The sequence below is a fragment of the Natrix helvetica genome (assembly GCF_964273705.1).
Source record: "Natrix helvetica genome assembly, chromosome: 6".
NCBI classification, from domain to species: Eukaryota; Metazoa; Chordata; class Lepidosauria; order Squamata; family Natricidae; genus Natrix; species Natrix helvetica.
In genome coordinates this window covers 44419352-44435167 of record NC_138553.1, presented here as the reverse complement: position 1 = coordinate 44435167, position 15816 = coordinate 44419352, and the positions used below count along the sequence as shown (strand labels likewise).

Below are 15816 nucleotides of genomic sequence, written 5' to 3'. Positions count from 1 at the left end.
GCAGGGATGCCTGGATCCAACAAGGAAAACCTCTGTGTGTGTGTGTGTGTGTGTGTGTGTGTGTGTGTGTGTGTGTGTGTGTGTGTTGTAATTATGAGAAATGCCTAATATGATAAAAACAAACCCAATGCTTGCCTACTACTTGGATGTCATTCATACGAGCTAGAAAGCACCCACTATGTAGGATTCAAAACCTAACAGGAACATTCACTTCAATTTCTATTACATACTAACAGCAAAGTTATTTCAGTCTTGTTAATAAATCACAGCATACGTACATCAGTATTATGCAGCATACACATAAGTAATTTCAGGGGAAAGACTTTTAGTCATTGATTATTGTTCAGAAATCTATAACTGCAGAATGCTCAGCATTACCACCTTTGGTGCTAAAAAGTTTCCCATTGTTAATGTAATAGATAATGTTCCTAGTTCTATAAATAAGAAATGCACTTATTTTGTACTTATTTTGCCTGAACGTCAAAAGAAAATCCTGAGAAACAAAACTATATGTACATCAGTAGGATAAAATTACATTTCAGAGTGCTGATGTAAGAATCTCCTTAAAAGTTCCCTACTTGTTTCATCACTCTCAGCAACACCACCTTCCCTTGAAAATGGGCCCATTTTATATACTGATAGGTCATTTGGAAAAACTAATTAGATTGAAAATGCCATAGCTGAACAGCCATCTAGAGGGCGTGCATAATAAGGTCATATCAGTAGTGAATTAATCTGAGTGAATTATCTGGTCATTTCACAACTTAAACCAGCTCAGAACCTGAAAGAAGAACCTCTTCTTTCTCTTTCCAATTATTAATTCCGTATCTAAAGCTTTCCTCCTATTCCAAGTATATGAAATATTTTGAGAAAGGTTTTTGGAAACAGAACCTGTGAAGCTGCCCTTTGCCAACATCTGTTCTAATGGTTGTAACAATAGCTCATGATTGAAATAGGAAAATATCCTTCTCAAAATCATTTCTGCCATCTAGTTGGCCCATTACTGCAAAAATATCTTTCAATAAAGACCTACAGTAACTGAAGAACACGAGTCATTCATTTGCTCTGTACGACATAAAAAAATAAAGAGTATTAACCTGCAAAACTCTTTATGGAAAAAATAGGCTCTTAACAGATTTCCAAAGAAAAATGCAATTTCCAATAACTAAAGGTTCTAGAAATACCTAAGTGGTAACTAGGCAGAAAAGCTGCTAAAAGAGAAATGTGGGTCATAGTACCATAATGGAGTACATAATTCAGATAATTTTTTTTTTAGAATGAAGAAATCTTGAGGATAAGAAGTAAATATTGAGTTTGAAATAGAAATTGCATGCTCCAAGTAAGATACTTATTTTAGCAGCAGAATCCAGGACAATTATAATGCTGGGTTCAACAGATGTTCACAGAAAAAGCCCAGAAATAGTTAGACATGAGATTACTGGAGTTTGATTGTGAGTTTCTGTAAAGTAAAGGGCTATATTTTTGCTTTGTTGTGACAAGACTAACAGGGAGAAAAGGAAAGGGAAGAAATCAAAGATAATACATTGCTACTTAAATGTGGCATCTGTGCATTTGCTGTTTTCCATATAGGAAAGGAAGCCATAAGAACATTGCTTGCTTTTAAGGAAAACTCATATATGTTTAACAATATAGATACCCAAACTGCCTGGAAACAGAATTGGGTACACTTCTCCAAATTTCCTTACAGACTTTATCTTTATTAATCCAAAGGCCTGGGTTAATATGGCTTATATATGAAGGCCTTTAGATACTAGTTTTTAATAACTTTTTGGAAATACAATTTAAAAAGCTTTGACTCATTTTCTTTTTGTACATGCTCACTTTTAATTCCATTTTACCATTTACTGTTTTATTGAATTTATATGCCTATTCTTTCTGCACCCATTGTCTGCCCCTTTTCCCATGTAACTTTGTGTTTTATGTTTTGGCATCCCATCATTAAAATTAGAAACCATTAAAACCATCAAGGTCAGCAGCAACAAGTAAGTTTCAATGTCATGGCTAACTTGGGGTATGCTGCATCCTGCACCTCTTAGGTAATATTGGGCCAATGTAAAATAGTTCTCTGAATGTTAGAGGGGTTTGCTTTCTGAAATGATTAAAAAAATAGGGGCATTTTTCATTCTGCCTCATTCTACTCCCCTCAAATAATTGCAATCCTGTTATCCTAGCTGGGGTCTTGGCCCAAGATCATTTAATGAGTTTCCATGATGGAAGGTGAATTTGAACCTAGTTTTCCAGATATCAGTTCAGCATTTCATATTTGTTTCAAACATCTGGCAGTATCTCTGAAGAGACCAAGGATCTTTTGGCATACAATGAATAATGTGGCCACAGACAGACACAAACAAGGTGTACCTACCTGCCTGCCTACCTCCACAAGGATTCTTAATACTGTTTCCAGCCTGTTACAGCATTGGGAAGTGATGAAACAGAATTTTTATTATGTGAGGAAATGGAAAACTGCTGATACGTCAGATAAATTATGTGCACAAAGTCTATGTCTGCAGTTTTATTTGCAAGATAATTAATAGTTTTGACTAATACACATGGAACAGTATTAGTTTTACCAGTTCTTCAACTGTTGTATCATACATAGTAGATAATTTTATATCAGGACAGTGTAGCACATGTACGCCTCCTAGTGTCAAGCTTAACTGTGTGCACATTTATGATTTGCTTAATGGGATGTACTCTCTCTTGAACTGCTTGCAACTAAGCCATGAAATTTTATAAATATTTCTTAGCAGTTTTTCCTTGAAGTGACAAGGATAGTTTTAAGAAAACTATCAATATTCTAGTCAATCTTAAATGGAATTTTAGGGTCATTTTTCTTATTCATACTCCCACAATAAGACAAAATTGTAACTCAAGCCATTCAAATATGGCATTTCAAGCTATTTAAAAATATTTGAAATATTGTATGATAACCAAAGGGCATAAAATCTAACTGAAACGTGATTTACTTTTTTTTCAAGTAGACCTGGAGTGATATCTCAGATTTGGCATCTTGGAACCACTTGCATACTATTGTATGCAAAGGTTTATTGTTTTTGTATTTCAATCAATGCCTTTGGGAATGCAAGCTGATATGCATGAATTTTCCATGAATCTGAGAGTTTATGCAATTTCAAAAAATGAATACGGAGGTGCAAAATTCCTATCAATACTCCGTAACACCTTGGCAGAAATAACAGCTTCCAAGCATTATTACAGGTTGCTAAGTGTTCCCATTATTGCTGTCAAAATTTCTATTTACTTCTCTTCTTTGCAAAAGTAGTCTCAGAAATATTCTTTGGGCCCCTTGAATGAATTGCTTAAAGTTCCTCGGATTTTGAACAATATTTTAATTTGGTGACTGTGACAAACATTCAAAGCCTTTCTCTCTCTTCTGTATTTCATAGTTGATTTGAAGGCTATGTTTCAGATCACTGCCTCACTGAAATATCCAATCTTTTTTCAGCTTCTCTTTGATCAACGACGCCTAGATCTTCTGATGCAAATATAGCAGCTCCAAGGATTTTGTCAGATTCTGAGATTGTACCTGGGCAATGTTGTTATTACTTACATCGGTAACAGAGAGTGGAAAGCTTGAATTTACAGAAAAACACAAGATTGGTCACTATTTCCTTGAATGTGCAATGATCTGATTATTCTGATTTCTGAACTGCTGAACAGAGCTATCATACTTAGAAAACTTAAAGCTCCATTGTAGGGAGCAAACCGGGCACCTGCCTTCTGGCCCAGAGCACATTTCATTAAAAAAATATAGCACAAGGATCTCTATCACAAACACACAAACATTTTCAAGTTTATTGCTAAAGATAAAAAAAAGTTTGCTAATTTTTTTATTATTCCTCCTGTACGTGCCAAAATGTGAACATTTGTTTCCTCAATAATCTTAAGTATTCCACAGATGTATGTATAAAACATTTCTCATCTTATAATCCCGTTATCTGAACCTGGATCATTTTAACGGCTTATGGTTTCTATAATTTCTTTCACAAGCCATGCTAACAGTTTCTAGATGATTTCTATAATGGCATTGCAATCAAAAGTACAAAATGGGATTTTAAAACTTCCAGAGCAACCAAAAATTCCAGAAGGTAACAAAATCCCCAAGAAAGGCAAGTCATTATTATTAGGAACTACAGAACTACATTATAGTGTTTTACATTGTTTCAAAACTGTTGCCCCAAAATTCATGTTTTTATTGTTACAATGTTGCCATTGTTATTAAGACTTCTTTAATCAATAACAATCTCCCAACCAGTTAGAAGTCAAATTTGGGCTATACAGATCGTCAGAGAAATAAAAACTAGGGTTTTTTCCTATCAGTTTGGATAGATCGTGAAATTGAGTGTGTTTTAATAACTAACTGAGTATTATTTTATGAGGAACTATTCAATGCTTCTCCAGAAACAAAGCTCCTCTTGGAATCTGTTTACATTCAAGACAGTTATGCTGGGCAGCTAACCTTTCTGCAGCCAGAAGCTTCATGTGCATTTTATTATTTTTTAACTGAATGCCATGAATTCCAGCAATGTAAATCCTAGGTTGCTAAAGATGCAAAAATATTGCTAGGGAACATAATCATTGGGTTTTTTTCTGTAATTGGGTCATTCTACGGTACCGTACAATCAATTTTTACAAATCATTCCAAATTCTGCCTTTCTTCAATTCTGTCATTTGAGTGCTGATTGGGATCTATTAGAAATGTTGTTCGACTAAAGATTAGTCATTATTTACATCAAACAGCCATGTACAGATCATCCCTTTTAGGAAGAAAATGGTTATCATTTGTTTCATAAACAAGACAATGACACATTTTTAAAAAGTCAGTAAAAGTAGAAGATCTAAAAAAGAATACATTATCTTAAGAAATCAAGTTACTGCTAGGCATCACTCAAGAATTACGTTAATGTGTTAAGTTAATGTGTTGCAGTATTAGATTTTCCAGCTAACATGACAATATTGATTGGAAACTAGCAGCAGTTGTTTGACACATCTAGATATAATCAGAAAGCAGCTTTAAGGTTAGAGCTGTAAGGTGATTTATTGCTAGATTAATTTTTTAATAGCCTAAGGCAGTGATGGCGAACCAGTGGCATGTGGAGCCATTTGTCAGGGCATGCGAGGCACTGCCCTGTCAGCTGAGTTCACCCTTTTTTAAAGCCATTTTTCGCCCTCCCCAGGCTCCAGAGGCTTTATAGGAGCCTGGGGAGGGTGAAAACAGCCTCCCCCGCCCCCCAGGTCGCCCTCTGGAGGCATCAGGGAAGCCTCCGGGTGGTCCCTGAAGCCTTCGGAGCGCTCAAAACGACCCTCCAAGCAAACCGGAAGTCACTTCCGGTTTGCTCGGATCGTTTTGAGCGCTCCGAAGACTTCAGGGACTGTCCGGAGGCTTCCCTGACACCTCCGGAGGGCGTCCGGCGGGGTGGGGGAGGCTGTTTTCGCCCTCCCCAGGCTCCTATAAAGCCTCTGGAGCCTGAGGAGGGCGAAAAAAGCATGTAAAAATGGGATCGTGCCTGTAGTGCGCGCATGCGCACTCGGGGTCGCACATTGCATTATGGGTGCGGCACGCCCACACACGACACCCCTGCACTCCCTCCACTTATGGCACGCGGGCCAAAAAAGGTTCGCCATTGCTGGCCTAAGGAAACATATAGCTGCAAGCTGTTACGAGAATAGTTGAAGGAATTCTTCACCCTTGTTGTGAGGAGGCGTAGGTGTCAAGTGACTGAATCAAGCTACAATATTGTCAAAACACATTTATGCAAAATGCAAGGCCTACTGAAATGAATTCATGCAGAAATACAGCATTTGACACATTACAGTGTTTTGAATCTATACGTAAGGATTGCTTCCAACAGTAAATGTTTCCCACAACTTTGGTTGCTTATAAGATTTTACAATGTATACACAAGTACAACTAGTTTCTGAAAATACTAGGTTTATTCACATCCCAGTGATAAACAACCTTAATATGATGTTTCTAGAGATTTAGGTCACCATCACAAAATACAAAAACCTAGAGCATAAACAAGCAGACAATTATGAACATTCAATGTGGTCTTGATGGAAATTAACAGTTTATATGGAAGTTATGAAATTTGAAAACGTATGTCATTTCCTAATTAGTACAAGTCACTGCTATTTCTATGACAAAGTAATGAAGGCACAGCCAGTGCAAGCAGACTTAAACCCATTTAAACTACTGGGCCAAAAAATACTTTGGTTGGTTCTCTGGGAAAAGATCTTTTCTAAACAAATAGTGGTCTCCGTCAAGAGTTCTGATATCTTCACAGCTGCAGTCTAATAGCTACATGACAACAGACTTCACTAGAACCAAACTATATATAGCAATGAATTAACAATTCATGCTTTAGGATTTACTGCATTCTACATATTGGCAGAAAAGTACTATTAAAATGCTAGGTACAAGGAACCTACATTTTAAACCGGTTCTGTCAGTTTGTTTTAACAAAATGTTTACTTAATTCTACCAAGATACAAAACATAAGGCTGTAAGTAACTAATAGTTGTATTTAGGCTATTACAGTGCAGATAATCCTCAAGGCCACATACACACTGTTTCACTGCTGCTTGCATTCTGCTGGGTTTTGATCCTTCTGTTGAAGAAAGAAAAAGATACATCAGTGTTCAAACAGGTTTGTTGCAGAATTTACAGGCAATAATTCTAAATCTAATGAGCAAATTGCCCTTAGATTTGTACACTGCTTCACAATGCTTTACCGTCCTCTCTAAGCAGCTTATAGAGTCAGCATATTGCCCCCAGCAATCTGCGTCATTTTACCGATCTCGGAAGGATGGAAAGCTAGGTCAACCTTGAGCCATTCAAAATCGAACTGCCAAACTGCAGGCAACCCGCAGTCAGTAGAAGTAGCCTGAAGAACTGCATTCTAACCATTACGGTACCATCATGACTCATTACTCAATATTAGTAAGGTACGAACTGATCACATACCTTTGGGTCATAATCTGGATCATTTTCTTCATCTGCTTCTTCCTCCCCTTCCTAAAATACATGTATAGTATGTAAGTATATTTGGCCATGTAAAGCAAGACTAAAATTCCCCTCAGTTACTTTTTTTATAACTTTAAGTTGCTAAAATCAATTAAATTATTAATGTTTATGAAATCCACCATAAAGCCTACCTCATCATCAGCTTCCTCACCTTCTTCATCATACTAGAAAGTGAAAAAAGAAATGCATAAGCTCCAAGACAAACACAACATCTAGATTCCAAAAAAAGCCTCCAACTAATGCTGTTATCCCTCTGTAAGCTTATTGAGCAGCTAGTCTTAAAATCAAAGTTGAGAACTTAAACACCTACTAATGATGATGAGTTATAGTTCTCAGAATTAATTTCTAGTCATGCTAGTGGGCCTGCTGCAAGCTGAAACTGAGCAATATCTAAAAGGCAGCTCGGTAGTCTTCAGTGAAGGCAGGACTTACTTCAAAGTAAATTCAAATAGGATTGTTTTGTAGGTATCTTTTCCTATCATTATTTTTAAGTAGATTTAACGCCTTGAAAATAAAAAGTTCAAATACACAATTCAAGTGAAACCATTGATCGAAATGTCCTATTTTCCACATAAGCAATATTAGCATATCTGTCACTCCGAGGGATATTGTTATTCTGAGGAAATGTCTAATGGCTTTTAAAGTTTTTGAAGCAAAAGTGGCATCATGACTGTTAAACAGAGCATAGCCCTCTTAAGACAGCACAATGTTCTCTAAGATCTCTCTTTGCTCCAAATGTTTCTCCACTGTGATTCATCAATTAGAATTGCTGCTTGTTGTAGTAGAAGTCTGTGGAAAGTTCTTTTTAATGGCTGTTTAAAGTTTATCTTCATACTAATAGGCTTGGTATCTGTCATAGAACAATTTTAAATCCTCTCAGGAAAAGGCACTAGTCATTTAAAATCCATTTTTATATTGTCATATGGTGTACATCAGATCAAAACCTAAGCATTTCATAAATGGAACAAACTTCTGCACTATGGTTTTCTTCACACGAGGTCAAAATCAATCAAGAGTTTGAATTTAAAAAACAGAAGCCATGCTGTACTTCACCAGAAAAATGGCAAAATCATATACCAGCAACAAGATATACAAGGCAAAAGCCCTGAATTATCTACCTTATGGAGCTTAGATATGTCAATATCTTTCTGAAGCCTCCCTCAAAACTATTCCATTGTTAATTTTCAAGTGGTCTATTTTATTTCCATATTTGTAAGTGATTAACGGTACCTAAGCACTTTTGGTCCCCCAAGATTGCTATTAAACTCTGTAACAGAATACAAGTACCAGCAATGTTTGGTGTACCTCAAGATGTGCCATAGTCTGTATTGAAATGGGAAGCACGTTTCATCCTGTTGCAAGGTGTAGTTTTGAATTATTGGCTAAAATTAATTTAAATTTGGAGCTCTTTAGCTTCTATGGTTCTTCAAAATGGTTTCATATCCTCCTACTCTAATGGAGTAACTGCAATTTCAGAGTTTTGAGGCTTATCATCACAATACACAACAGCATACTATACTATACAATACAATACAATACAATAGTAGAGTTGGAAGGGACCTTGGAGGTCTTCTAGTCCAGTGCTTCTCAATTATTTTCTGTCATGCCCCCCCTAGGAAGAAGAAAACATTCCCTCCCCCCCCCCCCGCGCAACTGTAAATAGTATCATTTGTCTATAAAATTGTTATAAGTACACCTCTGCATAACATAGCACACCGGTCTTTCCTCGTCTCCCACCGTAGTCACATGCTTTCTTTCCTCTTTCCCTCTTACTTGTCTATCCTTCCTTCCACCCTCCCTTCCTCCTTCCCTTCCTTCCTGCCTCCCTTCCAGTTCCCTCCTTCCTCTTTCCCCCTGCCTGCCTGCCTTCTTTCCCTCCTGCTTATCTATGCTTCCTTCCTTCCTTGCACCTCCCTCCCTTCTGCCTGCCTGCCTTCTTTCCTCTTTCCCTATCCTCCTATCCTTCCTTTCTCCCTCCCTCCTTCCCTGCCTCCCTTCCAGTTCCCTCCTTCCTCTTTCCTCCTGCCTGCCTGCCTTCTTTCCCTCCTGCTTATCTATGCTTCCTTCCTTCCTTGCACCTCCCTCCCTTCTGCCTGCCTGCCTTCTTTCCTCTTTCCCTATCCTCCTATCCTTCCTTTCTCCCTCCCTCCTTCCCTGCCTCCCTTCCAGTTCCCTCCTTCCTCTTTCCTCCTGCCTGCCTGCCTTCTTTCCCTCCTGCTTATCTATGCTTTCTTCCTTCCTTGCACCTCCCTCCCTTCTGCCTGCCTGCCTTCTTTCCTCTTTCCCTATCCTCCTATCCTTCCTTTCTCCCTCCCTCCTTCCCTGCCTCCCTTCCAGTTCCATTCTTCCCTCCTTCCTTCTGCCTCCTTCCTGCCTGCTTGCCTTCTTTCCTCTTTCCCTCCGGCATGTCTGCTTTTCTTTCCTTCCTTCCACCTCCCTTCTGCCCTTCTTCCCTCCCTCCCTGCCAGCAGCTCCTCCAGCATCCCAGCTGGAAGCAGCAGCACAATAGTCGCCGTTACCAGGGGCGAAGGGGTGGCGGTGGCAAGATCGGGCGACCGCCGCCCCTTTGTCCCTTCCCCAACAGCGGCTGTTGCGGTGGAGCTTCCCGACGGAATGCTGGCGGTAGAGCTGCTGGCGGGGAGGTGAGCTACGCGGTGGCGAAGACGGGCGGTCCCATGCTTCCCTCCCTCCCACCCCTGCCCGAGCAGGCTTCTTGCACAGCTCCAGCCCGCGGCTCCAATGAAAATCCACAGTCCGAAGTGCTGCCACTTCCAGGCGGCATATATTATGCCTCGCCCACGCCTTCGCCGCCGTTGCACCCAGATGGAAAGGGAGCCTTCGCGCCCCCCTTTACGGAGCCTCGCACCCCCCCAGGGGGGCGCGCCCCACTATTTGAGAACCGCTGTTCTAGTCCAACCCCCTGCCTAGGCAGGAAACCCTATACCGTTTCAGACAAATAGCTATCCAACATCTTCTTAAAGACTTCCAGTGTTGGGGCATTCACAACTTCTGGAGGCAAGCTGTTCCATTGATTAATTGTTCTAACTGTCAGGAAATTTCTCCTCAGAAATTTCCTGCTTCTCTCCTTGATTAGTTTCCACCCATTGCTTCTTGTTCTACCCTCAGGTGCTTTGGAGAATAGTTTGACTCCCTCTTCTTTGTGGCAACCTCTGAGATATTGGAACAATGCTATCATGTCTCCCCTAGTCCTTCTTTCTCTTAAGCTAAACATACCCAGTTCTTGCAACCGTTCTTCATATGTTTTAGTCTCCAGTCCCCTAATCATCTTTGTTGCTGAGTTCAACAAAACTCAGGCAAATTAATGAATATCTAACATTGATCTTTGGAAATATTTTTGCTTTAATTCAAACGCATTTAGTTGAAATTTTGTCACTAAATTCTCCTTTATCGGCCCTTAACTTCATTTGCTTCTATTTCTGTCCTAAGTTCTGCTATCACTGTTCAGCCTGAAAGGGAATAGTATGGTGAGTATGTACAGTAGTGTGCAAAAGTTTTAGGCAGGCGTGAAAAAATGCTGCAAACAAAGAATGCTTTCAGACATATAAATAATAATTATTTTTGTCAATTTTCAAAATGCAAAGTGAGTGAACAAAAGAAAAATCTAAATCAAATCAATATTTGATGTGACCACCCTTTGCCTTCAAACCAGCATCAATTCTCATAGGTACACTTGCACAAAGTCAGGGATTTTGCAGGATTATAGTCAGGTGTATGATCAACCAATTATACCAAACAGGTGCTAATGATCATCAATGTCACATGTAGGTTGAAACCCAGTCATGAACTGAAATAGAAACAGCTGTGTAGGAGGCTTAAAACTGGGTGAGGAACAGCCAAACTCTGCTATCAAGGTGAGGTTGTGAAAGACAGTTTCATGTCATGGCAAAATTGAGCACAGCAACAAGACACAAGGTAGTTATACTGCATCAACAAGGTCTCTCACAGACAACGATTTCAAAGCAAACTGGGGTTTCAAGATGTGCTGTTCAAGCTCATTTGAAGAAGCACAAAGAAACAGGCAACGTTGAGGACCATAGACTCAATGGTCGGCCAAGGAAACTTAGTGCAGCAGATGAAAGACACATCAAGCTTATTACCCTTCAAAATTGGAAGATGTCCAGCAGTGCCATCAGCTCAGAACTGGCAGAAACCAGTGGGACCCAGTTACATCCATCTACTGTCCGGAGAAGTCTGGCCAGAAGCGGTCTTCATGGAAGAGTTGCAGCCAAAAAGCCATACCTCTGATGTGGGAACAAAGCCAAGCAACTAAAGTATGCACGAAAACATAGGAACTGGGGTGCAGAAAAATGGCAGTAGGTGCTCTGGACTGATGAGTCAAAATTTGAAATATTTGGCTGTAGTCGAAGGACTGGAGAGCGGTACAATAATGAGTGTCTGCAGGCAACAGTGAAGCATGGTGGAGGTTCCTTGAATGTTTGGGGTTGCATTTCTGCAAATGGAGTTGGAGATTTGGTCAGGATTAATGGTGTTCTCAATGCTGAGAAATACAGGCAGATACTTATCCATCATGCAATACCATCAGGGAGGCGTATGATTGGCCCCAATTTATTCTGCAGTAGGACAATGACCCCAAGCATACAGCCAAAGTCATTAAGAACTATCTTCAGCGTAAAGAAGAACAAGAAGTACTGGAAGTGATGGCATGGCCCCCACAGAGCCCTGATCTCAACATCATCGAGTGTGTCTGGGATTACATGAAGAGACAGAAGGATATGAGAAAGCCTACATCCACAGATGATCTGTGGTTAGTTCTCCAAGATGTTTGGAACAACCTACCAGCCGAGTTCCTTCAAAAACTGTGTGCAAGTGTACCTAGAAGAATTGCTGCTGTTTTGAAGGCAAAGGGTGGTCACACCAAATATTGTTTTGATTTAATTTTTCTTTTGCTCACTCACTTTGCATTTTGAAAATTGACAAAAATAAACAATCATTATTTATATTTCTGTAAGCATTCTTTGTTTATAGCATTTTTTCACACCTGCCTACAACTTTTACACAGTACTGTATGTATGCATATTTACTTACAGGCCAATATAGCTTTATATCAATTTAATATTATAATAATTTTAATGTAACTGAAGTTAAAACACAACTTACATCGTCGTCATCATCTTCAATGGCTTCTCCTGTAAAATACAATACTGATCGTGGAACTATGCGCTCCCGTAGAAAATGGCCAATTTCAAAATCAGCTGCAAGAATTGCTTCAGCATCATCATCCTGCATATGTAAATTAATAAATATAATGCCACTAACTGCATTTACTAAATGCAAATACACAATTTCATTCAACATCTTTAGTGTCAGCAGCATTTTCTATTATCCTTCTCAATCTTGGCAACTTTTAAGATGTGTCAATTGCAACTCCCAGAATTCCCCAACTGGAGTGGGAATTCTGGTCGAAGACTTCTGGGAATTTAAGTTCATACTTCTTAAAAGTTACAAAGGTTGAAAAATACTGGTCTAGACACTTCAATGTATAATCTTATCTTATTTTATTTTATACAAAAAATCATTTATTGGCTATTAAGTAATATTGAATTCTTTAGTTCACAAAATATTTATTATCAAATTTGATTCTGGATTCTCCTGGCAGTTAATCTGTAGTAGTCTACAAAAGTGTATTATTTAAATTTGCATTAATTAATACATAACAATAAAACAGTAGTCAAATCATTAGAAATGCTAATCTAACATGAAGTTTATAGCAAAAGAGAAATGCAAGATTGTTTTCAAACTATGTATAAAAATGTTTATAATGGGTGAAAACCTTATATAAATGGAAGAAAAATTTCAGATCATTACAGCCACCACAGTGAACATTTGGCTGTAGCTGATTTCAATCAGGTCTCCTTAACAGAACATCAGTTGATAAGATGTAAATCAATTCTTACAAAAAAAACAATCCCAAACCCTGCAATATTCCATGAATTCATAGATGACAACGACTTTATGATTGCATGGTTACAATACTTTTTCCATAAGTTATACTTTTACATTATCTTTTGGACTCTCTCACACATATATTAACTCTTAAATGGATAATATGATCTCTGCACTGGATCCTTTCATACATAAAGTATGAGAAATGCTGTCTACATGTACTTACATAAACGGCAAGTACAGTATTTTTCGGAGTATAAGATGCACCGGAGTATAAGACGCACCAAGATTTTGCAAAAATGGGCCCATTTTGTTTTTTTCAAAAAAGGGCATGAATACCCTTTAGGTGGCTTGTAAAGTGCTCCTGCAGGGTTGGGGGGGGGAATGAGCAAAAAACACCCCATTTTTCATGAAAGCTGTCCCGTTTTTTGTCAAAAAAGGGCATGCATAGCCTTTAAGAGGCTTATAGAGTGCTCCTGGGGGCTGGGGAGAGCAAAATTGAGCAAAGAACTGCCTGTTTTTCACTCTTTTCTGCCCCCCCCAGCCCCCAGGAGCACTCTGCAAGGCTCCTAAAAGCTCTGCACGGCCATTTTGGTGAAGGGGCGGGGTTTCGGGAGGCAAAAAAAGGCTGTATTCAGTGTATAAGACGCACCCAGATTTTCAGCCTCTTTTTTGAGGAAAAAGATGCGTCTTATACTCTGAAAAATACAGTGATACATTTACTGCCTGGATCCTTCACATGAGCAATCAACTGTTTTTAGAAACTTGTGATTGTTTAATACTGTTGTATTATTGGTGTACATGTATGTATGTATGTGTGTGCGTATATATGTATATATATATATAGTGAACGCACGCACGCACACCTACATACTGCAGGGCCAGGGCACCGCCACCGCTACGCTTCGAGCATAACTTCTTCTCTGGCTTCCAAACTCCAGAACTCGGCTTTCAATTTTTCCAGCTACGGCCGCTCTAGGAGTGCGCTTTATGGTTGTGGGCCAGCTGCCATAGGGCCCGCAACCATAGAGCGCACTCCTAGAGCGGTCACTGCTGGAAGAATCTGAAGCCGAGTTCCTGAGTTTGGAAGCCAGAGAAGAAGTTATGCTCAAAGCGTGGCGGCACCCTGGCCCTGCAGGGAGAGCTCGGCCAGGGCATGGTGAGGCATGTGAGCTAGGAGCGAAACAGGAGCTTGCGCAACCACCCTCTCCAGCCGGGCAGAACTCCATGCACTGACCTAGGTGGTATCCCGAATGTGCCAAGCCGCGAGAGCTGGGAGGCGAGCAGAGTGCCACGTGGCTTGGCGCCTTAGGGATACTCCCTAGGTCAGTGAATGGCACTCTGCCTGGATGGAGAGGGTTTGCTGGGTGGCTGCTTGTGAGCGTGGTCACCTCATGGCTGCTTCACCCGAGGCTGTGCCTGGCTCTTCGGGAGCCCGCTCACAAGGGAGCAGCTGCCCGGCAGCTCCCCCCTCTGGCCAGGCAGAACGGCACTCCCCAACCTAGCGGTATCCCGTAGGCGGCAAACAACATAAGCACCTTTCTCATCCCCCGGCTCCCGCAGCTTTGTGCTTTCGGGATACCGCTAGGTCAGTCAGCGGTGCTCTGCCTGGCTGGAGGGGGGGGTTGTCCAAGGGGCTTATTTTCAGGACAGGCTTATATTTTTGCCCACGCGAAAAATGTGGCAAGGCCTTAGTTTCAGGACAGGTTGTATTTTCAAAACACACACACACACACACACTTATTACAATGAAAAAAAATTAGTTATGTTTTCATTTATAAAGAAAATCACTGAAACTTACCAAGTCTCCACTTTCAGGAACTGAAATGAAAAAAGATGTAACATTATATATTTAAGAAAGCTACATTATTTAACTGCAGTAACTACCTGAAGCACCCACCTTATTTCCATGTAAGAAGGTAAAAATGTCCTAAACCATTGTTCAAATGCCATTATATAATATATAATGTAAGCTAATCAGCTAAAAAAAGACAAATCAGAGGCACTGCTAATAGATGGGTATTAGAATACAGAGCAGTATAAATGGGACAGCACTCCTATTTAAAAATCAAGTGCAAACAAAGAATCTTTAAGCTTTGCTCTCAAATGTCTCCATTTCATGGGGATATCAGTTCCATGATATGCTGACTTTCAGTAAGTTTCTGTAAGCAGGTTCTGATGATCATCTGGAAAATCTTTAAATGGTTTGGAACGAAATGCTGGAAATCCTGCTTCTCACATAAGCAGTTCCACCTTTTCAGTTATCCTTGAAGTTTTGTTCCATGATGTTTGCTTTCAGGATGGTTTAAGCACAAGTCAAAGGCTTCTCAACTATGGTGCTACAGGCTATGGGATACTTATTTCTAGAAAGCCTTTCAAGTGTCAAAACCAACCACCAAAACATTCTTGATTTTCTATACAGTATTTTTATTGTTTAACTGGATGTTACTTCAATAGTTCAGGGTTTTTTCCCATTTGTGACATTAGAGGAATTTTAATCTATGTTCCTTTTATGTATACATTGTGTGCACAATTATTAGGCAAGTGAGTATTTTGACCATATCGTCATTTTATGCATATTTTCCACCACCAAGCTCTATACATTTTTTTCTTTTGCATATTAAGTTTTTTATTTTTCCATTTTCATAACATATAATCACATGTATACTATTACATAGCCAACACCATATTGTATTATTAAATGTTTACATCAATTCACCTTACCATCAGCTCCCAAAAACAATTATTGGCTCTTCTGCTCTCCATACACCGTATTTTTACCTTATCCATCACTTTCTTCTCTTTTTCTCCTCCCCCTCCCTACC

The 15816-nt window shown here is 39.6% G+C and overlaps 1 protein-coding gene across 2 annotated transcripts in view; it reads right to left on the bottom strand.

Annotated features, from left to right (window-relative positions):
• Positions 1-5954: 5954 nt before the first annotated feature.
• The window catches only part of NAP1L1 (nucleosome assembly protein 1 like 1), a 52268-nt gene continuing 42406 nt past the window's right edge, over positions 5955-15816 (bottom strand). For both annotated transcript variants that reach the window (XM_081956688.1, XM_081956689.1), the window contains exons 11-15: positions 14793-14812; positions 12206-12328; positions 7198-7230; positions 7007-7057; positions 5955-6650 (exon numbers count right to left, since the gene is read on the bottom strand). In XM_081956688.1, coding sequence (XP_081812814.1) covers positions 6615-6650; positions 7007-7057; positions 7198-7230; positions 12206-12328; positions 14793-14812 — 263 coding nt within the window. In that variant the 3' untranslated portion in view covers positions 5955-6614. The remainder of the gene's footprint in view (positions 6651-7006; positions 7058-7197; positions 7231-12205; positions 12329-14792; positions 14813-15816) is intronic.